General features: G+C 53.3%; 1 protein-coding gene across 3 annotated transcripts; it reads right to left on the bottom strand.

Moving 5' to 3' along the window:
• Positions 1-1,362: 1,362 nt before the first annotated feature.
• ZNF746 (zinc finger protein 746) lies at positions 1,363-22,507 on the bottom strand. 3 transcript variants are annotated; one of them, XM_032401370.1, is made up of 7 exons: positions 22,424-22,507; positions 19,160-19,459; positions 18,950-19,076; positions 17,896-18,009; positions 5,837-6,028; positions 5,226-5,351; positions 1,363-4,107 (listed from the first exon to the last, which is right to left on the bottom strand). In XM_032401370.1, the coding sequence occupies exons 1-7, from the start codon at positions 22,445-22,447 to the stop codon at positions 3,035-3,037; spliced, it is 1,956 nt and encodes a 651-aa protein (XP_032257261.1). In that variant the 5' UTR covers positions 22,448-22,507; the 3' UTR covers positions 1,363-3,034. The 3 variants fall into 3 exon arrangements, with proteins under 3 accessions (XP_032257261.1, XP_032257262.1, XP_032257263.1); XM_032401371.1 differs by having other exon boundaries at positions 1,363-4,110; positions 18,950-19,031; XM_032401372.1 differs by having other exon boundaries at positions 18,950-19,031.
• Between the last annotated feature and the right edge of the window lie 1,760 nt (positions 22,508-24,267).

The raw sequence follows: 24,267 nt of genomic DNA, 5'->3' as shown, positions 1-24,267 counted from the left end.
ATGATAGAAGCAGAGGTTGGAGTGACTCCCACGGAAGATGAGGGCCACGAACCAAGAGACGCAGGTGGCTGCTACAAATGGGAAACGGCGAGGCAATGGATTCTCCTCTGGACTCCGGGAGGAACGCAGCCCTGCTGACACCTAGATTTTAGCTCCCTAAGATTCATTTTGGATTTCTGACTTCTAGAAGCATAAGACAAATCTGTACTGGTTTAAGCCACCAAGTTTGTGGTCATTTGTCATAGCAGCAAGAGGACACTAACCAAGAAGGGACCGCTGTGCTTTGGCCTGAGCAGGCTGCTTCGGGGCAGCAGTGGGTCCCCAGCCCAAGGCGCTCGCCTGGTCGCCCTAACTGCTGATCAGGTGCCCCTTGTGGAAGTTGATACTGAGCTCCAGCCCCCGCCCCCCCAACCCTGTCCTCCCCACGTTCTCTGTTTTGAGAGTGCACCCGAGCCAGAGCCTTGGGAGTCGGCCACTGAGTGAACCACTCTGGCTGGGGGCTTTGCCATGATACCCGGGCTTCCCGCACGCAGGGCGTGTGGCAGGAGAGCGTGTGGGAACGGCCGAGGGCGGCGCTGGGCTGGAGGCATGGCGAGCTGGGCAGACACCAGAAGGGTCCCTCGCTGATTGCCCAGGACTGGAGACACGGCCAGTGGGGGAGCGGGGAGGTAGGCAAGCAGTGCGTGAGAGAGTCAGGGCTGCCCGTCACGAGTGACGCCATCATCACGATGGGCCTGGCTGAGACCCACTTCTGCTCTTTCTCCATGTCCCACTCCCGTGCCCTTGGGGTAATTTTACGCAGATTTTATTTTACATTTTCATTTTCTTAAAAAGACAAAGATCCAAATGTGAAAGAGACGGAACACACGAGAGAAAACATTAACAACTGTTAACTCTGGTTGATGGGAACGTGGGTATGAGCCCGGCTCAGACGCCACGGGCGGACTTCACTCCCGGCCTGGGAAAACCACCACCCCAGGCACGGTCAGTCCTTTCCTCGCCCCTGCCCAGCCAAGATGCGAGGAGAGAACATCCAGCACCCGCTGTTTTCTGATATTCTGCCCTTTTCCCCCCAGACCTATCTTCACGTACATCACATCAGATTACATAAAGCCAAATTACACAAGCCATGATTACATTCTGAAGCCCGGCGACGGGACGCGCTACGGTTTTCCCTCCACAGTGTCAAAGTTCTCTGGATTCTTCCACTCCTAGCTCTCAGGGGCGGTGGCCTCCCTGGGTCTGAGGTGACCAAGCGCAGGCGGAGGGCGTGAGGAAGCTGGCCACAAAGCCCGCGAGCAAGAGGGGTTTGGAGGCCTCGGTGCCGAGGCACGGGTCTAAGAATGGAACCGACCAAAGCGCCTTGGTGCTGGTTAGGTTTTATTTTAACAGGATGTTTCCTCTTCGTTTGTTTTTCAAAATATCAGTTATATCAATATTAGAAGTGTAAACAGGTACAAAATATACAGTACATAGAAACAATTTTCTTAACTAGTCTATTGCCTAATAAAAGTACGCATGAGGGAGCTGACTGAACGGAGGCCATAGTCTCTTGCTCCTCAGGGGAAACAAGTGACCCATTTGGGGGAAGGGAACCAGTCCAGTGGCTGTTCCAACAAAACGGGATGGACACTCGTGTGGGAGGGACAGCACTGTGGTAGAATCAAGAAAGCTGGGCCATTTCTAATTCTACCTGTGAGATGTCAGACGGGGAATGAGCAAGCGCTCGGCCCTTGCCCAGCCTCTCAGACCTGCCACCAGGCGCCCCCGGGGTGCGGGTGGGGGTGGTGAGCACGCACACCGGAGGGGCCGGCGCTCAGCTACATCTTGACGCCTGACGACTTTGCTCCGGCAGATGCACAAATCTTAAGAGGGCAAAGACGAAAACCTTCCCTCCCCCAAAACTGATGCTCCAGGAGGATGAGCAGTGTCTAATCAGAGGCCCCTCCTCGACTGCGGGCACGGCAGCTTGCACTCACCGAGCGAGGCTGGGATGTGTCCCCCTTGAGGAATTTACTTCCTCATCTCTAACAAGAAAGCATACTGGTCCTGCGTGCTTCACAAGGTCACAGTAATCAAATGAGATGCAAAGTGAAGGCATTTTGACAATGAAGAAACACCACACAGAGAGAAAAGGAAAGAGAGGCATTTCGCTGGAGTGGAAAGCGGCCCCACTCCGGGGTGGGCAGGCCAGGCTTTGTTCCTGGCTCTGCTGGGATGTGACATCGAAGGGTTCCACTTGCCCACCTCAGCTGCCTCACCTCTGCAGCCTTAACGCTGGGTTTTCAGATGACTCTCTGTTATAAGGCTCTGAGTCACCTAACAGGGTGACACCACCCAGACCCCTTTCGATAGGGGTGACAGATGGCCCATAATAGGCCAGCCCGTTTGGGGGCCTTTTCAGATGGAGGAGAGCTGGGAAATGGGACTGGCTGCTGGTGGGCAAGTCCTTCTCCCAGCTGACACGAGGTGGGGGGGGTTTCCACCTTGTAGAGCAGGTGGTGATGGGACGAGCTTGCAGCCCTGCCCCGCCCCAGGCTGAGCACAGCTTTGGGGGGGGGTGGTCTCAACTCCCCCCAACTCTGTGCCACCACCAGCCCATCCCTAGACATCAGTGGGGCCTGTGTCCCCAGCCGGCCAACTCCGGGCACACACACCGTCAGACTTGGTAAGGACACAGCCCACACAAACACGCTCCGGAAACCAAAAGTACACTATAAAGTTTAAACTGGTGCTACGACTATTTTCCAGCTTTTTTCGTCAAGAATAAAAAAAAAAAAGTTTTCATAATTAAATTACTTAAAATTCTATGCTGCTCAGTTTCACAATCAGAGAGTTCTACTTTGTTTAGAGGTGGAAGCCGGGTAGTTTCTCTTTTTCCAGTGATCAGTTCAGCAACTTGGAAATCGGCTTCCCCCAGGCTTCGTTCCCGCCTCCGCTTTCACCACCACCCCGACGTCTGCAAGTGGGACTTCGGCCACGCGCGGCCTGCGGGGGCGAGGGGGCCGGGCGCCCCGGCCCGCCCGGGGGGGCCTCACAGGTCCGCGCCATCGCTGGGTCCCAGGACGCTCAGGCCACAAGTCCAGTCGGTCACAAGGTCCGTGGAGGCCAAGGGTCCTTTAGAGGCCGGGCTCTTGAAGGGGTCCGGGGGGCCGGCCGGGAGGGGCGGGAGGGGCTGGCCGCGGGCCGGGCCCTTGGCGCCCGCCGCGTGGTTGCGCTGGTGCTTGCGCAGGTGGTCCTTGCGGATGAAGCTCTTGCCGCACACGCTGCAGGTGAAGGGCCGCACGCCCGTGTGGGTTCGGTAGTGGTCGATGAGCTTGGAGCGCTCGGTGAAGCGCTTCTCGCACTCGGTGCAGGGGAACGGCCGCTCGCCCGTGTGCAGCATGCGGTGGCGGATGAGGTGGGCCGGCCGCGTGAAGCAGCGCCCGCACTCCCCGCACCGCAGCGCGCTGCCGTCCCGCGCCCCGCCGCCCGCAGCCGCCGCCGCCGCTGCGCCCCCCGGCGCCCCCTCGGGCAGCCCGCAGCTGCGCTGGTGCGCGCTCAGGCTGACCTGCAGCTGGAAGCTCTTCCCGCACGTGGCGCAGGTGAAGGGCCGCCCTCCCGGAGGGGCTGCGGGGTGCTTCTTCAGGCCTGGCTTGTGGCCGAAGCCTTTTGTCCGGCCGGGGTATTTACAGGGGTCACTGAAGGGTCTCGGGGCCTGGGTGGGGTCCAGCACGGCCTCTCCGTTGTCAGGGGAGGTGTAGGGCACCCCCTCGGGCCCAGTCCTCGGGTTCAGGCCCACAGGGGGTTTACACCTGAAATTCCAGCCCCACCGGACCCCCCCAAAGAGCCAGTCCCCGGGGGGGGTCTCCTCCTGGGCCACGGCCGGGCTGAGCTCACCCATGTCCCGCTCAGGCCGGGCAGGCTCTCTCAGCCCCAGCACGGGGTCCTGGCCGGGGAAGGAGCTGCCCTGGTTCTCCCAGGCTCCTTCCTGGACAGGACTAGGGAAAAACCTTGTGGCCTGGCCGGGTCCAAACAGGGTCCCATGAGCCTCTAGGTCAGTAGGATGCACCGGTGTGGCCACCACCTCCTCTTCCTGGACTTCTGTTTTTATCACAATTTTTACATCTGCTGAGAAAGACAGAAAGACCCCGTATCATTCTGTCCCGGTACCTGCTTAGAGGAGGAAGGCCTGATACTTTCATCGGGCTATTCAGCTCCCCGACCACCGCTGAGCCCTACTCTCCCCGCCTCAGGATCCGGCTCAGCAGGGCATCCTCCCCGCGGGCCTGGGGCTGCCTCAGCCTGTGGGTGAGGCCCTTCACAGGTAAAGCCAACGTATCCGCTCACCACGTTCCGTGTTCACGCTGGCTATCAAGACTAATCATGCGTTTATCCTGAAGCTGACCACTGGTGGCCAAGTAGCCAAGGGGCAGAAGCCCAGTGCTGGGCTCCGGCCGATCTATCATTGTACTGTGCTCCCCCCGCCGGCCCCCCCAGGCCAGCTGTGGGCTTCAGGTAGCTCTCTGACCAACAGCTCCTCTATGAATACCCTATTTCATAGGGTTGTACGTCACGTCTGAAAGCACTTAGCACGCTATTTGGAAGGCAGCAAGCATTCAGTAAATGTGGCCAGCTAGCTAATGATAAAAATATTAGTGAAATAGTACAAATGTTTTTGATTTTATATAAACGCACTTAAATCTCACATCCTGAAGTTTTAGATCAGGGACGCAGGCTTTTAGCACATTTTGGGGGGGGGATAAAATATGACAGAAATGATTAAAGTAACAGACAACTGGCCTTCAAAACCGAAGTGAAAAGAAAGCCAATACATAAATTCAGTAGTTGTTCTTCCCGATTCTGGCCTTCAGACACCTGTCTTTGGTAGCGCTGATACCTAAGAAGCGGTTCCGGTTTGCTTTTGGTTTTTCAATGCCAGCCAGGAGCCAGGATTGCTGAGCCTGGGCAGGAGGTACATCCTCTCAACGGATCGGCTTACCAGGCTTGACTGGTCCGGACCGTATGAGAAAGGGACAGCCGGAAACATTCTCAAGAAAGGCTGTGCAAGTGTAAGAACTTGGAAGGAGATAAAGGACAGACTGTGTACTGAGTCCGAACATCACAGACACCTAACGGCCTGTTGGCCCAAAGGTCAGGGCAGTTCACTGGTAAAAGTGAGGACCCTGGGCTGAGGCGGCCTCCCAGGAAGACGCGACCCTTTCCCGTCCTCTGCCACCCCGTACCTTCCGTGGAGGCCGCTGTGTTCAGCTTCAGTGTCCCGTCTGAGCATGCTGAAGAAGGATGGTGGGGAGGGAGGTCCGCCTGCCAGGAAGTGGGTGGGAGAGTGGTTGAAAAGTTGGAGTGGACGCCTGCAACGAAGAGAGATGAGAGCCCATGGGTTAGGGGAAGGAAGGGCGCGGAAAGCCCGTGCGAAAGGAAGGACAGGCTAGACCCTAAGACCCCGCCTTTTTTGTGGGAGCGAACAGCCCCGCCTCTCCCGCACCCAGTTCTCTTTTGCTCCTTCTCTGAGGCACCAGGAAGCTCAGATGTTATTTATTTCATACAGGCCTCTTGAATGTGAGGCATCTGGCAATTTAAATGCCCAATGGTGGGGGCAGGAACAGGAGTGCAGCTGACGAAGGGCGGCAGAGAGAAGCCAAGACAAGAGCATCATCCAACCCATGGCGGGGCCTGCAAAATATCATTTGGGACGGCCCCCTGCCTTCAGGTGGGGAAACTTCTCCATGAGTCAGGAGCCCACAGCTCCCACAGTGCTTCCAGAAGCTCCTGCCCTGCACCCCACCCTGAGTCCCTGCATCTCGTTCCTGGTGGCTGCTCGGTTGTGGCCACTCACCAGAGGCGGCATCTGTAGAGACGGCTCCCGCTCCGGAGTCCAGCTGGCTGAGGCCCCACGGCTCCTCCCCGATATCTGGCTGTCCGGCTGCCCATGCCTCTACCCCCAGAGCCTGCTGCTCCTGGAGCTGGAGCTCGCCCTCCTGCTTGATCTGCATTAAGAGGTCAGGGGCAGGAACTGGGGGCCCCGAGCCTAAGAAAGGGAAAGGGCATGAACATACAGCATCAGGGCCCCTCGGGCCTGGGGCAGACACACATCCAGCCAGGGACGTGGACACAGGGGCTTACAGGGGTCAAAAAGCAAGAGAACCTGGTGGGAATGGAAGGCCAGAGCGGAGGGGACGGCAGGGCCTTCTGGGCAAAGCATAAGGTCACATGGTATTGAGCATAGGGTAGGATGGGAAGGCATTCTCAGGGCGACCCCTGGCCCACACAGAAGACTGAGCTGCTCTGGGCAAGTCCTGCCCTCACTTTTAACGCAGAAATGCTATATAAAAAGTCACTCCAAATATCCCCCAAAACCTTACTCCCCCACCTGTATATAAATGAGCATAAAAGAAAGATTCCAGATACAGGAATCAAACAGCAAATGCAAAGTCAATCAAGAGTTCGAACAGGAGCCAAGCAACCCAGTGAGTCGCTGGAACAGGAGACAGGCCTTAGGGACTGGGCTTTGATGCCCAAGCGAGGGCTAAGAGCCCTGCTGAGCTGTCTGAGCCATGAGGCTCTGTCCTAGTGAGCTGGGGACTAGAAAAATTCCATTCACCTGAGGGCACTACCAGGAAGCTGCCACCTGTCTAGGGCCATGGGTGGGATAGCCACCCTAAGAAAGTGGAATTTCCCCACGCCCACACTGAATTCATACCACCCACACGGTGCAGAGACCAGAAGCTGAGAAATCCACAGAAACATTGGCTGACCACCCCCCCACCACAACCCATGAAGCCCCCCAGCACAGGCAAATGCAAACCTGCCCCCAGGGACACCCCCACAACTCAGGTCCCTATGAAAAAACTAAACTTACAACCAGAAGAGGAGCCAAACAACATGAGAGTTGTGGCTGGACTCCCAAGAACTACAGAAAAAAGAACAAGCCGAAGGGTGTGGGGACCTAAGTACCACCCTGGGAGTTGATGCACGGCGGCCTGTGCCCAAGGCTGTCCCCTGCCAGGTCACATGACAGAGTGGCCTGAAAGTGGCCTGAAATCCTCCAGGCTGAGACCGTGGTGGCCCCGGGGACCAGCAGAGGCGGACAGAGAGTCTCAGGAGGACAGCATCTTCCACATAGCTGGCAGGCGTTACTGAGCTCACCACTACAGATCACCACCTCAACAAGAAAAGTGGCCACCTCAGGGGGTCAGAGGTCATGTACTGCAGGATCTGGCCTGCAGAGACGCTGGATACTGGGATACGCCGAATATAAAGTTTAATATATTTGGAAAAGTAAAAAGGGGGAGAGTCTGATAAATCAGAGCCTACCCAAATAGACCAATCAGATTTTGAAAAAAGAAGAAAATATAACTTTGGAATTGTAAAATAAAATCACTGAAATTTAAAAATCCAGTTTATAGGCAAAACAACAGAAAGCAAAGAACCAAGCTGAGGCTGGTGAGCTAACTAGAAGACAGATAAGAAATGATGGACGGAGCTGAAAATATGAAGAGACGTCCACCGTTATGAAGGACAGTACGAAAACATTCCAGAATAAACAAGTAGGGAGGAGGCGGGCAAGGCAATATTCAGAGAGATAATACTGCAAAATTTCCCAAACTGTTGAAAACTACTGATGATTAAAGCTGGATCAAGAGAAAGAAATCCCTGCCTGGACATGCAGAAAGACTGCAGGCCCCCAGAGTCAGAGGCCTGCTTGGCGGAGGACAAGGCAGACCGCCCACCAGGCCACAATGGCGGGACGGTTGGATGGCTTCTCAGCTTCTCCCTCTCAGCAAAGCATCTTCAAGGGGCTAGGAGAAAATAACATTCACACAAGAATCCATATCCCTCAAATACAGGGATGGAATAAGAGTATTTTCAGACACATAAAAACTCCTATACGAACACAAACTGAGAGTCTGTTACTCACAGACCCACAAAAGACTTCTAAGGGATATGTTTGTAAAGAAAAAAAAAAAAAACTCCTAAAGTCACTTCTAAAAGAACAGAAACAGAACATATAACTTCCAAACTAATTAAAAATAATACTAGTTTGAGAGGCGCCTGAGTGGCTCAGTTGGTTAAGTGTCTGCCTTCAGCCCAGGTCATGATCCCAGGACTCTGGGATCGAGTCCAGAGTTGGGGGGGTCCCCTGCTTCTCCTCCCTTTGCCCCGACCCCCGTTTGTGCTCTCTCTCTCTCTCTCAAATAAATAAAATCTTAAAAGAAAAAAAAGGAAAAAAATAGTTTGAGGAAGAAAGAATCTAAATGAAGAACTCTCAAAGGAAGAGTACTAAAAAAGAAATACAGAAAAGGTGGTCTAAGGTCTGAACACAAGTCAAGATGGTGGGTGAGAATCCAAACATGCTAGCGAACACAATCAGTGTAAGCAGGGTGGACCGGCATTGTCCATTGGAGAAACCGTGTAGGCCATGTAGCTCATTCTAGGTTTTCTAATAGTTATGTTAAAAAATAAATAAATAAAAAGGAACAGGTGAAATTAATTTTAATAATATATTTTACTTAACCCAATATATCCAAAATGTCCAAAATTTATGTATTTCATCTTTACATCACTTTTTTTTTTTAAGTTTTATCTATTTATTTGAGAGTAAGAGAGAAAGAGAGTGCAGGAAATGGGGGGAGACAGAGAAGCAGACTCCCCACTGAGAGGGAGCCTGACACGGGGCTCAATCCTGGGACCCTGGGATCCTGACCTGAGCCAGAGGCAGACGCTTAACCGACTAAGCCACCCAGGTGCCCTTTTACAGCACTTTGTAAGTGACCAACAACCACATGTGCCTAGTGCCCACTGTTCTGGACATTTAAAAGGTAAAGATGATCACACTAAAAAAGAACAAGAAACTGGGGTGCCTGGGTGGCTCAGTCAGTTAAGCGTCTGCCTTCGGCTCAGGTCGTGATCCCAGGGTCCTGGGATCGAGTCCCACATCGGGCTCCCTGCTCAGCAGGGAGTCTGCTTCTCCCTCTGCCTGCTACTCCCCCTGCTTGTGCTCTCTCTTTCTCTCTCTCACTTTCTCTCTGGCAAATAAATAAATAAAATAAAATAAAAACAACAACAACAAAAAACCGAACAAGAAACCTAGCTATATGCTGTTTGCAAAAGACGCAATTAAAACAAAAGGATGCAAGAGCAGTGTAAAAGAATAAAAGCCAGAATAAAGACATTTTTTAAAAAGATGTAGTTATACCATATCAGAGGAAATAGATTTTGAAAAGAGAAATATTCATAGAAATAAAAAAAAGGGTCACTGTACAATGTTACATTGACCAGAAAGAGAAAATAATTCTAAATGTTTAATCTAATACCTTGGCTTCAAAATAATAAAGCAAAACTCCAGGAGAAATAAACAAGTCCCAACTTCTCAGCGGGGGGTTTCAACACACCTGTTTCTGTAACTGATAAATCTAGCTGACTCAAGGTTATAGGAAATTCGAGTAACACTATTAACAAACCCGATCAAATGGACGTAGTAGACTCTAAAGACAAGGAAAACACAAGTTTTTCAAGCCACACAGAACAGTAAGGAAAAATGAACACTTTCTAGACCATAAAATGAACTTTGGTAAATTTTTTTTTTGAAGATTTTATTTATTTATTTGACAGAGAGAGAGACACAGCGAGAGAGGGAACACAAGCAGGGGGAATGGGAGAGGGAGAAGCAGGCTTCCCGCTGAGCAGGGAGCTCGATGTGGGGCTTGATCCCAGAGCCCTGGGATCATGACCTGAGCCGAAGGCAGATGCTTAACGACTGAGCCATCCAGGTGCCCCTGAACTTTGGTAAATTTTAAAAGATTTGTACTTTATACCCTTATTTTCTGACTATAACATTAGGTCAGAAATCAAGAACAGATATCCCCAAACTCCTCATACGCACTAAAATTTAAAAATATGTATGTTTTCTACATAATCCAAGGCTCTAAGGACAAATGACAATGAAAATGAGAAGATATTTGGAACCCGATGCCAATAAAGATATTATTTATCAAAATGTGTGAGCTGCATTTACAGTGGTACTTAGAGGGTATTTTATGACCTTGTATGTTTATATTACGAAGGAGAAGACAGGTAGAAAATTAAGGGTCAAGTAGTCAGTGCAACTCTACTACTTTAGGGTAGGAAGTGCCCCCTGCTGGACCACAGTGAAGGAGCCTGTCCCCAGCAGAGCAACAGAGACGGCCTGGCCCCTGGGGGTAGCCAGCTGCCCAAGGGGAGAAGGATGGATGGACAAGGACTGTGCTTGTCCAGTTCTGCTCCCAAACTCTCTGATGATGAGGTATGTTCCTGGTGGGCCCCCTGGAAGGATGCCCAGAGGTAGAGAGAGAGAGGGACGTCACAGAATTGAGCTCCTTCTGCATGAGAACAGGCACTGGGAAAAAGGAGTTCCCTGCCCCTCCAGCCCCCCCCCGCAGATGTCAGCAACAAACAGAAAAAGCATGTTAAAAAAAGGCACCACAGAGGTGCCCGGGTGGCTCTGTCGGTTAAGCTTCCAATTCCTGATTTACGTTCAGGTCTTGATCTCAGGGTTGTGAGATGGAGCCCTGTCTCAGGCTCTGGGCTGGGAGCGGAGCCTGCTTAAGATTCTCTCTCTCCCTCTGCTCCTCCCCTCCCAGCTCTCAAGCTCTCTCTCTAAAAAAAAAAAAAAAAAAAAAAGCACCACTGACAATAGCAATTTTAAAAAAAATACAAGGAAAAAATCTAAAAACAAATAAAAATAAAAACAAAAAATAATACAGGGAACCTAGGAATATATCTAACAACAAATTTGGAGAAAATTCTAAAACTTCATTGAGGCACATGAGACAGATGAGCTACATGGAGGAGGCTTAGGACATTCCCCAGTAACGTGCCTCAATAGCGCAAAGGGGTCCATTCTCTCCAACGTGATTAAGAGACTGAATGCAACTCCAACCACAATCCCAGCTGGATTTTTCACAAAACTTGTTATAAGGTAATTAGGAAGATGACCCCCAGAGCAAAGGAAAAGATGACCCAAAGCGCTAGTGAGAAAGAACCAGGTTCCCAACCTCCCTCTGCCACTAAGAGCTTGAATGTGAAAGGCAGAACTTTTAAAGCAAACGTGAGATGGTGTACTACTGCCTTGGGGTAGGGGAAATTTCTTAATTGTTTATGACATAAAAAGGACAAATCATAAAGGTAAAATCCAAGTATATTAAAATCAAAAGCATCTGTTCTTTAAAATATACCATAAATGGAGAAGATATTGGCGATACACCGTCAGAGAAAAAGATTAATATTCAGAACATGAAAGGAGCTCCTACAAATCAATAAGTAAAGGGAAAACAAAAGAAAAACGGACAAAAGGCATAAACAGGCATTTCACAGGAGAGCAGACAAGTGGCCTGTAATGTTCAATCTTGTTAACTGGGAAAATGCACATTTTAAAATAGGAATTTTAAACCGATGCGCTCCCTCCAGATGGGCAGAGATGAGGATGGGAGGCGTTCCCGGGCTGGCGAGGATGAGGGGCCGTGGGCAGCTGGGCACCGTGGGCAGGCCACTTTACAGAGCACTCAGACGTGACCTGGAAAAGCCCAACATGCACCTTTCCTACAACCCAGCAGTTCCACTCCCGGGTCTACACCTAGAGAAACTTTGACACACGCTTCACAATTTTCACAACAGCATCGTTCCTAAAAGCAAACAAGTTAGAAACAGCGCAAATGCCCATCAACAGAAGGAATGCACGCACCGTGTCGCCATCGTAAAGCAGAAAACCATGAAGTGGTGAAAAGGAAAAGGGGAAGCTGTACTGTGTCAACACCGGACAACTCTCAGAAACAAGGGCCAGTGAGAAAAGCAAGCTAAAGAAGAATATGGATGGTGTGAGCTCATTCCTACAAAGTTCACAGTGTTATTTAGGAATATATATATATAAGGAATTAAAATATAAAGAAAAGCAAGGGACTGATCACATCTCCTGAATTTTCTGGTTATCTGTAAAAGGAAGGGAGGGGAATGGGATCAGAGAGGGACCACGGGGCGATGGAAGGTTCTGGGTTGTGATCTATTTCTGATGCTGGGGTATTGAGAATGTGGGTGTCGACTCTTATTCTCTAAGGGTTACATGGATTTTGTTCTGTACGTATGTTTTTTTTAAGATTTTTGTTTATTTATCAGAGAGAGAGAGAGAGCACAAGAAGGGGGAGCAGCAGATGGGAGAAGCAGGGTCCCCGCTGAGCAGGGATCCCGATGCAGGACTCGATCCCAGGACCCTGGGACTACAATCCGAGCCGAAGACAGATGCTTAACCGACTGAGCCACCCAGGTGTCCCATGTCTATAAACTTATAATAAGAGTATCATCAAAAGTCTATGGCAAAAACCATCCTTACTTCCCAGACCTTCAAAGCACCTCACAGATAAGGATGCTGGCCATCTCTGGGAGTACTGAACAACATCCTGGCCAAACTGCCAAACAAGAAGAATACGGTTATAACAATTTTAAAAGAAGAGAGAACTTTTGTGTTATCTGAGGAAGGCATAACCGTCTACAGAACAAAATCCATGAGAATCTAAACTGACAAGTCAATTACTAGAAATAATAAGGAGGTTGAGCAAAAGGGGTCTTTTACTAAAGAAAGTCAACAGCAGAGCTATATACTTGTAATAACTATTTAAAATGTAGTTAATATGAAAATGCCATTCACGATAGAGACAACGATTGGAGAAAACCGTGAAGCCTATTCAGGCCACCCGGAAGCCTTCACTCAGTGAGTCTTCCCACGGGGAGAGCCCCCTCATATTGTGAGGAGGCTTATTCTCCAGAAATAAAATGATAAAGTAAATGCAGTTCCAATCAAAATTCCAGCAGGATTTTCTGAGAACTTGACATAAAGATTCTGAAACTCATGAACAGGGTCTTGAAAAGTTTTTGAAGAGCAAGTAGGGAAGGCTTAGTCTTCTAGATATGAGGGCTTCTTATGAAGCTAAAACAGGGAGTGTTGGCGTAGAGACAAAGACCAAAAAACCAGAATAAAGAGCCCAGAAACCAAGTGCATGCATGGGAACCTGGTTCATGACCTAACTGGCATTATAAATCATTGCAGAAAAGACAGAATATTCAGCAGCCTTTGCTGGGAAATCAGATGTCCTTCTGGGGAAAAAAATTTAAATTCTCCCTCGTAACCTACACAAATATTAATTCTCGATAAATTAAAGACTTAAATGTGCAAAGCAAAACTTTAAAAGTTTTATAAGAAGATGGAGAAGAATGTCTTTCTGACCTGCAGTGAGGAAGAGAAGGCTATCCTAAGATAGAAAAAGCAGATCATAAAGGAAAACACTGGTAGGTTTGATTGTACCCAAAATTAAGACTTCTGTACAAGCAAGACAAAGTTAAAAGACCTGCCACAGGCTGGGAGAAGACATTTGTGATGCAAATAACAGATGAAGCGTTTGGATCCAGAACCTACAGACAGAAGTCTGAATCAGTAAGAGAGTGAAAAGCAACGGTAGAAAAACAGAAAAAGACAATCCACTGAAGAAACCAAATAAACACGAAAAGGATGCTCCGCTTCACTAAGAGTCGGGGAAACGCGAATTAAAACACAATGCCATTTCAACCTCCACCAGATTGGCAAGGAGCTAATGCTGAAGGAGGGCAGGGATGTAAGACAACGGGCACTCGTGGCTGCTGATGGGAGCAGGACCAGCTGCGTAACCATGGCAATGGTGGAGGTGCAGACAAGCATGCCCAGCGATGCAGGGGGTCCACCCCAGTCTGTTCCCTGGAGAGGCCGCCGCGCAGGACAGACAGACAGGGGTAAGACTGCCCACTGCGGCACCACTCAGGAGAGTGAAAAATCAGAAACAGCTGAAGTGCAAATCAACAGACCAGTGGAGAACAAGCTGGAATGTAGCTGCTTTCGGGATATTAAGCATCTGTTAAAATGAATGAACTCGATCTATCTGCACCAACAGAGATAAATCTGAAGTACACGATGTTGAGTGATAAATACAATGACATTTATACCGTTTCTCAAAACACACAAAACCATGTTATATATTGCTTATGGCTACGTATGTATGTAATAGCTTTAAATGAAAGTTTTCAAATGCGGATGGAAAGGGTAAACATCCACTTCAGGACAACTGGTTACCCTGGGGAGGAATGAGACTAGGAAATCTAACAAGGAATTTAACACACATAACACAAAAATATTTTAAATTACGTACGCTACATACATTCAACAAATAATTGTTGAATTTCTACTCTGTGCTAGGCAGTTCGAGGTGCCTGGAATGATCATATGAACAAAAGAAATAAAAGTGCTTGTCCTCTTGAAATTTACATCCTAATGGGGAGAGCCCGGCCGGCCATATATTAATCTACAAACGTGAAATCTATCAGCTCTCTCTCTGAAATACATGTAATATCTAGATCTCTATCGATTCTGTAAATGTGAAATATATATAACAATCTAGAAATACACATAATAGATGATGCTCTCTGCTGTAGAACAAACCAAAGCAGGGAAAGGAGACTGGAAATTCTGAGTGGGGAAAGGGGCTGCAATTTTAAATAAGGTGATGATTTAAATGTTAAATAAGCAGAGTCCTGAAGGAGGTAATGGGTGGAGCCTGGGGAGGACCTGAAGGGCATTCCTGGCAGAGGGTGCTGCAAGGGCAAAGGCTGGAGGCTGGGGCAGCCCAGAGTGTTGGGGGAAGCGGCAGGGAGGATGGTATGGCGGGAACAGAGGGAGTGAGACACAAACAGAAACATGAGCCAGAGTCTCTGAGGCAGTGGGAAGCCAGTAAGTGGATTTGAAGGAAAGGGCGTACGTAGGGCCTACTCTGGGGGATCAGCGCAGGAGGGGGGAGGCTGGTCAGGAGGTGACCACAGGAGATGATGGGCTGGGGTGGCAGGGTAGAGGAGATGGGGTGTGACAGCATTCTGGACGAGTCCGAAGGGAGTGCTAGCTACTAGGATCCCCGATGGCCGTGGGTGGGAGAAAGGGCCGGGGCTGAGCCCTGGGTCTCGGCCTGCAACTGGAGGGTGGGTAGCTGGCCACTGCAGCAGGGGAGACGTGGGGTGGAGGGGAGGAGGAGCTCCGCTGGGTGTGTGCTTGGCATGAGACGTCTATCCCACCCGAGTGGAGACAGACCAGGCAGCCGGGTGTGAATTCAGGGAGGAGCCAGGCAGAAGGCACACCGTGGGAACTGTTGGCACCCAGGTGGCACGCGGAGCCCTCCCAGCCACTGCCGGGATGGCGGAGACCGCCACATAGAGAGGAGGAAGGGCACCCCGACACTTAGAGGCCAGAAAGAGCACTGGGAAATAGCAAAGGGAAGGTGTTAAGTAAGGCAGGAGGAAACCAGGAGGGGGAGGCATCCTGTCAAAGCAGCGAATCTGGGAAGAGAGCGATCAATGGTGGCAAATGTCACCGATGGTTAAGACCAGACCTTTAACGCTATGGGGGCCCCTGTGGCCTTGACAGGAGTGTTGACGGAAGGGCCTCCGGAGCGGAAGAGGAATGGGAGAAAGCAGGCACTGCAGGAGGGCGCTCCTGGGGGGCGGGACACGAGGAGGGCAGAAATGGGGGGGCCGCTGCAGGGATGTGGGGTCACGAGTGGTCAGTGTCCAAACCGGGCAAATGACGGCGGGGGCAGATGCTGATGGGAAGGATGGGGGGGCGAGTCCTCGCCAAGGTGGCCTGGACTGGATCTAGTGCCCAGAGGAGCAGGCCTTCAGTGGGAGGTGGGACCATGGCAGCCAACACGGAGACAGACAGGCCGGTGGGGTGGAAGGGCAGTGAGTTGTTTCTTTTTTCAGTTAAACAGAATTTGTTCAACATGAAAACCATTCTAAGCTCATGGGCCAAAAAACAGACAGTGGGCAATTTGGCCTACAGGCCACAGTTTGCCAACCTCTGAGCAACTGAATGGACCAAGGAGACACCCCCGGGACTGTAGGTGAGAAATAGAGGGCTGTGGGGGGGGGTCCTCTCCAGCCACGTGCAGCTGCATGGGAGCAGGTGCACGACAGGCAGACAGATTTAACCAGGATCATGTTTCTGCCGGGTGAGCACAATGACTAACAGGGGAGAGGGGGCGAGGGTGACCCTGGACCAGAGCCCCGGCTGGGCAAAGAGGGCACCCAGGACCAGCTGGGCAGTGAAAGGGCTTGATGCTGGGGTCGGGGCACTGGGAAGAGAGATCTGCAAGGACAGGAGGGGCCGAGCTCAAAATAAGATGATGGGAGGGGTGCATCACTGTCAGCAACAGGGAATGACCTCAGAGTGGGTGGTGGAGAGGGAGTGGAGGCTGGGGTGCTCAGAGGGCCGTCTGTGCATGCTGCCCTCGCCAGCCACAATGGTGGGAGCAGAGATGAGGTCTGCAGGAGGCGGCAGGAAGAGGGGAGGCATCTGAGTGAAAGGCGGGGGTTTCCAGGGAGGAGGGGAGACTAGCACAGAGGCCCTATGGAGCAGGGACACTGCTGCCTTCCGTGCCTGGGCTAGGAGGGACGGGGTGGGGGGAAGGGGTGGGCTGCAGCGGATGCAGGGCCCCCCGGAAGAACCAGGACTCATCTGCACCAGAATGGGTGGGGATACTCGGGGAAGAGCCGGAGGATGTGAGGTCTTGGTGGGGGCTGAGTTCCCTGAGACATGGAGGCAGAATTTAGGAGCTGAAGAGAAGTGGAGAGGACGTTTGCCAAGGGGATGCCCAAGCCCGGAGGAGGTAAGGAGTGAGCTGGGGGTCCGGCTTCTCTCGCTGAGGTGGGTGGGGGGTAACAGGGTTCTTGCTGATGGGCTGGAGGCAGAGTGGAGTGTGTGTTGGAGGGGAGCGCGTGGTGGGGGTCTCGCTAGCAGCCACCGTGTTTCTGGGCCCCTCTTCGCTCTCACGAATGCCGGGGCGGGAACCCGAAAGCCTCCGCATAGAGGATCTAAGTAAGATGAACCGTCCCCCGCGCTAGGAGGCCGGGCTCCGTGTCAGAGTCCTGTTCTCCATTCAGACTCCGCATCGCCCTGCTTAGTCATCTTTCTGTCCTCCACCTGCTGCTCTGTCCCTGGCGCCTAGCGAAGTCTCAAAGGACGTCTGTGGGACTAAACTGGCGAGCGCTCTCCGGGGCACGACCGTGTGGCCGGCTCCGCTCCGGCAGCCTGAAACCCCACTTGCGCTCAAACAGTGAACACGGAAGACGCACGTCATTAATCACAGACAAAACATGGCGAGACTTTTCAGTGACACCGGTGTTTGGACGCCAGGGGAACCCAGGGCCGGTGGGACAGACACGGCGCTTCTGGGCGGAAAGCAGGCTCGAGCCCGCTGCGGGGGAGGGTCCTCCTGGTCAGGGATGGGCTGTCGCAGGTGCATCCCCACACCTGCCGAGGGCTTCACTTCAGTAACCTGGCTTCTCTCACGCATCCACCTGTCCCTCCCTTAACTTTCAGAGGTGCTGCCTGGCTCAGGAAAATCCGAGGCAGTGATCTCAGGTATCCAGATTCACCTTAAATAAATCTGTCATTCTAATCATGTTGAAACATGTGGCCGGCCAATGGGACTGGCTCCTGGATGGGGGCAAGGCTGGCTCTCCATAAAACCGGGAAGGAATTACATTTAGTCTTTGCCACGCTCCTACCTTCCCTGTGAGTGTCCTCCTCCCTCTCCCCCTAATTGTGTGCCCTGGCTCTATCTCTTTTTTCTAAAAGACCAGGTTTGCTGTCTCTTTCCACTCCAGTATTCCTGGAGCGTTAGGGGAACAGGCTACAGGTCATAACTCAACTACTGAAAAGCTTAGATTTAAAATATTCAAGTCTGAGGCTTCTCCTCGGCTCTTCCTGGAAAGAAGGTCGTGCCCTCCCTGACCCTCTACTTTCCTGTTTCCACCTGGCTGCCTGGTGTCCCTGGCCTTCTCTCAGCCCCTCACCTGGACTCGGGTCCACAGGAACATCTGGAACCTTGGGGCCAGTACGACGCCAGCTGCACGGCTCCTTCCCCTGCTCGGTCTGGGACAGGACCTCAGGCTTGGAGATGGCGTAGTCTGAGAAGGACGGAAAGGTTAGCTTTTGCCATGTGGTTCCATTCAGAGCTGCGGACAGCCAGCCTGGGAATCCACGAGTGGCCAAGAAACGAAACTTCTAGATTAGTATAGAGCACTGGTTCCCAACCATGGGCAATTCTGTCTGGAGACATTTTTGGTTGTCACGACTGGGGGTTGGGGGTGAGGTGCTCCTGGCATTGGTGGGTCAAGGCCAGGATGCTGCTGAACATCCTACACTGCACAGAGTAGTCCCACAGCAAACAACCATCTGGCCCCAGATGTCCATGCCCAGGTGAAGACACTCTAATAGAGTCTCTCCCTTAAGAAGCAGTGCATTTCTTCAAACTGAAATATACCGTCACGCCTGCCCCTGTTCCCTTCTGGGGTCACACAGAAACCATCGCAAGAGGAAGGCGGCCCAGGCAGGAACAGCCTCTTGGGGCTACCACATGTGGAGAGTGACCGCGGCCCCAGGGTCTGAGGGAGCAGAGCCTCGAGGCACGAAGACAGTGCTGGCCACGGGAAACATGGTCTGCCCCTATTCTCCACCAACCCAGAGGAGTGTCATCAGGTATCTTACAGGCCACATATCTCTGTAAGAAAAGGCTAAAGGAATGTGGGTCGATTACAGCCTGGACCTGAGAGCAGCCTGAGGCTTTAGACTCTGTCTCAGCAGGACAGAGACGTCCGTCCTCCGTGCCTGGTTAGGAGAAACGCCACCATCCTTCTCTGTCTGGCCACCCATGAACTTCACCAGGTTGTTGGAACTTTCGACTCGGTCACTTGATGCTCATCTTCAATAGGAGGAGGAAGTAACTCCTTGCATGGTCCGAGTTTCTAGTGATTTACACATTGTTGCGACGAAAACCACCCGCATGGAGAGAGAGGTTTGAGGACTTTCAAAGTCACATGTAACAGAAGAATGAGTATCATGCCTTACCCAGGGACACCAGCGTCTCGTAGTTGCCCCGCATCACGTGCTTGTAGAGCTCCTTCTGCCACTCGTCCAGCTTGCCCCACTCCTGCTCAGAGAAATACACGGCCACATCATCAAAGGTCACGGGCACCTGGAACAGTGTCGCGCACACTCATCCACACACTTACAGGCACAGTCCCTCGGGCTGTCCCACCCCAGGTGCCCGAGGGATACCTTGGGGGCCTCCCCCTTGCTGCCCGGGGGCAGGCGCAGGATCCAGAAGTTCCTGTTCCTCAGCAGGTTCTCCATATTCTCCAGCCGTCTCTGCAGCAGCCCGTACTCCTGCAGCAGGGTCCCCAGCACGGCCCACTTGCCCTCCAGCTGGTTCCCGAACTCCACAGCCGTCTTCTCGCAGTCCGCCAGCTTCTTCTCGGCCATCCCCGTCCGCCCTTCTAGCGAAAGCAGGCGGGCAGCCTGCGATTCGATCTTCCTCTCCATGGCCTGAATTGTGGCTGCCATCGTCCACGGGGAGATCTTTCAGAAACAAAGAGAAGTCCACCATCAATCATTCCATCCACTGTGTTCCTTGAGCCCCTCTCCCCTAGGGGCCGGGGAGCTGGGCCAGGAGGCTCGGAGCTGGGAATGAAAGCGGGGACGCCCTGGGCCACACGCCCCATCTCAGCCTAGGATCAGCTCCTCTGGGTAACTCAGACACTGCTGACGTCCGGGCAGGTGCCTTCCCTCCAGGCCTCGGCACGCACCGGCAGGCGACCTCCCGCATCTGCCCGCACGGGCTCTCTGAAGGCAGTATTTCAGCTTTTTGCAGCAGAGTGTGTGGCCCGTGGAAGGTACTCAGTGCAATTCTGCTAAATAAACAGTGACTTAGCACTGCTGGGGCGTTTCAGTGGATAAATAGTAAACTGCAGATTTACTAGAGCCCAGCCAGCACCTCCCATCATAATCACACAGGAACTGTCTACGGATGATGACCTAGCAAAAAAAACAGCTGGTTCACTGAACCGGCACAAACATGAGCATTGCTCAACTGCCTTTTTTTTTTTTTTTTAAAGCATCTCTCTCTTTTTAATAAACATAAAAATCAAACAGCTAGTCCCTCTCCCCCCAGTGCCATCTGATTTTGTCCCCTCCCCAGTTACTCCTCCTTCCATTACTGCAAATCTCCACCAGCCAAGAGTTAGACTTTTTGACCCATGTGGCAGGGGTGGGTCAAGGGGACAAAATCAACACGGGTCCACTGGGCCCCCTGAGAGTCTGTTTCTCGCACTGTCCCCACCCCTCCCAAGGGGAAAATTATTTTCTGACATTTTTGTAGCTACTCCGGGATCAGTGACGCACCTTACAGATTGGTGAGGAAGGTAAAACATATGCCATAAGGTTAGACTTTTATGCGTGTGACAACTGTCATAAAGCTTCCCCCAAGCAGTGACTTACTTCCCTGTTGCTGGAAAGTTCACATGTAGCTTGAGTGACCTGACAGTTGGCAGTTGGAGACCCCGAGGAAAGGGCACGTTTTGCCTTGGGTAGGGGCTGAACCACTCAACCCACCCACATGTGAAGGTGGGCCCCCTTGGGTCAGAGAGGAGGTCCAGATATCTGCGCCTTCTTCTGGCTGTGCCTGAGGGCGCATGTTTCCTTACAACATTCTGGAAACTATTCCCAAACAAATGGTTGGTGACTATCTGCAAAACAAAGACGTGACTAGTGGGGAGCAGTGTGGGCTCATTTGGAGAAAGTCATCAAGAACTACAGCATGGGGGGATAATAGTGAGAGGTGTGCGAGCAGAGGCCAAAAACAACTGTCAAGCACCCTAGCGCTTCTGAGGTTGTTTGGAGGGAGGCCGCACCAGATGACCTCTGACCTGGAGAAGGAAGGGCTTTCGCTGGGAAGGAGCTGGATGGGCAGAGAGCTGTTAGAGGGACACAACTGGATGTGGGTGGGACTCCTGCTCTCAGGAGGCAGGTGCTTCTGCCCCGAGGCTGCAGGGACTGTGCTGGGCTGGCACCCTGGGCCACCCTCCACGACAGCCGCCATTCCTTCCCTTGCCCATTTGTCCTTTCTGATCAGTCCCTGCCACCTGACCCCAGCCTCCAAGAGTTTGCTCCAGAAGTCTCCATTCGCTTCGTCACCAGGCTCCCCAGCTACTGAAATCCTATTCGGCCCCCGAGTGCACTTGACTGCCATATGAATGCAATCTTTGCGTTGCAGGAAAAGGACACCTGCATAAACTCCTTTATAAACAGTAAGGCACACAGTGTGCTTACCATTTCAATGGGCCTTTGCACTATTTAGTGGGAGGTGGTGACCGCTTGTGCTCAGGCCCAGCTCCTTACTAAACGGTGGGTGGTGGATAATATGGGGCTGTCCTCAGACTCCTGCCAGGGAAGCGGAAACCCTATGCTTGAGAGGAGCCGATGGTAAGAGAACTCCAAATCCTTCAAGGACTCCCCACCCATAGGATGAAGTCCAGGCATTAAAACCCCTTCCAACTCTCCCTGCAGCCTTCTCTCCCACTGCCTCCCTACCAAAACCATCTTCCATGGAGCAGGGACTGCCTTGAATTCGCTCGGCACTGCCTTCTCTCTGAGCGCAAGCCGACCTCCCTACCGGAAAAGCTCCACTGGTCCACTCAGCCTGATGAAATCCTAGCCTTCCTCAAAAGCCCAGCTCAAATCACAGAAGCCCAGGCCAGGAAGGGGTGCCAGACCCTCCCTCTCCTTCCTCTGCCTTCCCAGAGCACCTTTCTTTCTCAAGGCAAGAACCACTCACCTCTTTCTGTTTGCATCGTTATCACCAGGGTCCCTGTCTGCTTCCCCAACACACAATGTGTCCCTGAATACAGACCAACTGTATCTTTTCACACACTTTCTAGCTGTGCGATCCTAGGCAAGTTAACTTCTCCAGGCCTCGGGTTTTTCTTTTGTATGACGGAACGAGCACCTACCCCACAGGTTTGCTGTGAGGACAAAATAATGCCTAACAGGGCTGGTGCCTGCCTGCTTCTACAAGAGGGAGCAGCTGTCTTCCGCCCCGACCTCGATCGAGCTGGGCACTCGGTGTGTGCGGAATCGAAGCCGCTTCGGACACCTCCCAGGTGCCACCAGGCCGCTGGGGGGAGCTGGGGGGTAGGGAACGCTGAGGCAGAGCGGTGGGCAGAGAAAGGAGACGCGGGGTGGGGGGCGCGGAGATGAAGGGGCCAGCGGATGGGGCGGGGGCAGGAAGCCGCGGAGGGCTGCAGGAACTCGGCGTGGGGCGGCCTCCGCTGCGGGGTCGGCCGGTTCCGCCCTGCTCAGGCTCGGCCGCGAATGGGGGGCCCGGCCGACGGGCGCCGTAGGCCCCGGCGGACCCCGCGCCCCGCTCGCCGGAGCCCAGGCCCGGCGGCCCGGCCCGGCCCACAGAGCCCCTCCCCAGGGCCTGCGGCGCCGTGTGCTGGGCCCGGGCCCCGAGTCCGCGCGTCGGTGCGCGCGGGCCGCCCTTACCGGAGCCGCGGCCGCCTCGGCCATGGCCGTGCACTGTCCGGCCCGGCCCGGAGGAAGTCGCCGCCGCCGCCGCCGCCGCCGCCGCGCGCGGCTCCACGCAGGTCGGCCCCCGGCCTCTCCGCAGGCGGCGCCCGCCCGGCCCTGCCTTCCCCGCCCGCGTCGCCGCGCTCCTCGCTGGCCGGCCCGCGCCGCTCCGCCCGCAGACGCGCCGCCGCCGTCAGCGCCCGGCCGGTCCACACTGCATCCTGGGAGCCGGCGCAGGCCCGTGAGGCTTCCTGGAGGCAGCGCGGCCGCACAGCCCCACCTGCAGCCCGGAGAGGCGAACGGCAGGCGCGGCGCCCCCCCCCCCCCCCCCCCCCCCCCCCCGCGGCCGGCCGACCCACCCACCCTCCGGTCCTGCAGCCCGCGGAGCCCTGGGTCTCCCCGACCCCCGACCCACCGGCCTCCCGAATCCCCGACCGCCCGACCCCGGACCCACAGGCCCCCGGACCCACCGGCCTCCGACCCCCGACCGCCCGACCTCCCGACCTCCCGACCTCCGACCCCGCCCACCGCCTCCCTGACCTCTCGAGCCACCAGTCCACCGGCCCGCCGACCCCTCCGACACCCTGACTCACTGACCCACAGACCCACCGGCCTCCCTACCCACCGACCCACGTGGATCCACCGGTCCACCGACCCACCGGCGCTGTCCGACCCACGGGCCGGCCCACCCACCAGCCTCCCGACCCCCTGAACCACCACCGATGCTGCTTGGCCCACGGGTTTCTGGACCCCCGGACCCACTGCCCCCCCCCCCCCCCCCCCCCCCCCCCTGCCCCCCCGCCCCCCGGCCCACCGGCCCCCCCCCCCCCCCCCCCCCCCGCCCCGACCCACCGTGGGGCCTAGGGCCGGGCGTGCGCTGAGGCACCGCCTGGACCCCGCGCCTGACCTGCCGCCTGCCGCGCCTCGAACTCTGGACCCCACGCACCCCAAGGGACTCGCTTACTAAAAGGAATCTCCCGGCTCCAGGGACCAGCCGGACCGGGCCGGGCAGGGTGACCGCGGCGACAGCCCCGAGAGACCCGTGCTTTCTCCCACAGGGCATCCGCCACGTCGCCTTTGCTGCTTTAGGTCCTTGCCAGGCAATTTGGGCTTTTCATGTATTTATTTATTTATTTGGACAGCTGTAACTCACGTCTGTCTTGGTTTGAAATGGAATAAATTCTTCCAACAATAGGAAAATAGTTCGGTAAATCCCAGTAGACAGCCACTTGGAACTTTCTGTAATGTGTTTATTATTTATAACAAATATTTCTAAGTGGAATGAACACAATACCATATTTATAATTATTTTGATGAAGAACTTGGTGTGGGAAGACGTTCGTGGTATTTTAAGAGGAAAAGTCTGTCCAGAATGATCTCAGCTTTGTGTAAAAGAAAAAACACACGCGCGAGTTTGGAAGCATGCAGAGCAACACAAAGTAGCTTCTTTTTTCTTTAACAGTGAGACCACGGGCCGTTTTTTTATACATTTTCTAACATTTTTTTTCAATTCCTGTTTTTATTTTGTAGTAATAAGAGCAGAATTTTTAAACAAAAAGGAGACAAAAATTAAATAAATAATTGGGAAAACTCCTTAAGAGGCAAACCCAGGCTAGCGGATGGAAGGAGCCTTTGAATGGGGCCCCCATGTGGTCACAAAGATGCATTTCAAACTTTCAGAATTTCCTCTAAGTGGGACTCTTTCCTAAAGAGGAACCGGTGCCCCACGTGGTCTAGACTTCTATTGGGCTTTGGGGTCTAGCACGCAGGGGTCTTCACATGCCCTTTGCTTTCTCTCCATCAGCCTGGCCTGAAGCTAC

Source organism: Phoca vitulina, unplaced genomic scaffold (assembly GCF_004348235.1).
Source record: "Phoca vitulina isolate PV1807 unplaced genomic scaffold, GSC_HSeal_1.0 scaffold4, whole genome shotgun sequence".
Lineage (NCBI taxonomy): Eukaryota > Metazoa > Chordata > Mammalia > Carnivora > Phocidae > Phoca > Phoca vitulina.
This window is presented reverse-complemented; position numbering and strand designations above follow the sequence as displayed.

What these genes read in the sequence shown, in the direction of transcription:
- ZNF746 (XM_032401370.1), bottom strand. Translation starts at nt 22,447, where the DNA reads ATGGCCGAGGCGGCCGCGGCTCCG. An exon ending in GCAAGGGGGAGGCCCCCAAG is followed by an intron (nt 19,077 to 19,159) that starts GTATCCCTCGGG and finishes ACACTGTTCCAG; the next exon opens with GTGCCCGTGACCTTTGATGA. An exon ending in CGAGACGCTGGTGTCCCTGG is followed by an intron (nt 18,010 to 18,949) that starts GTAAGGCATGAT and finishes CGTCCTTCTCAG; the next exon opens with ACTACGCCATCTCCAAGCCT.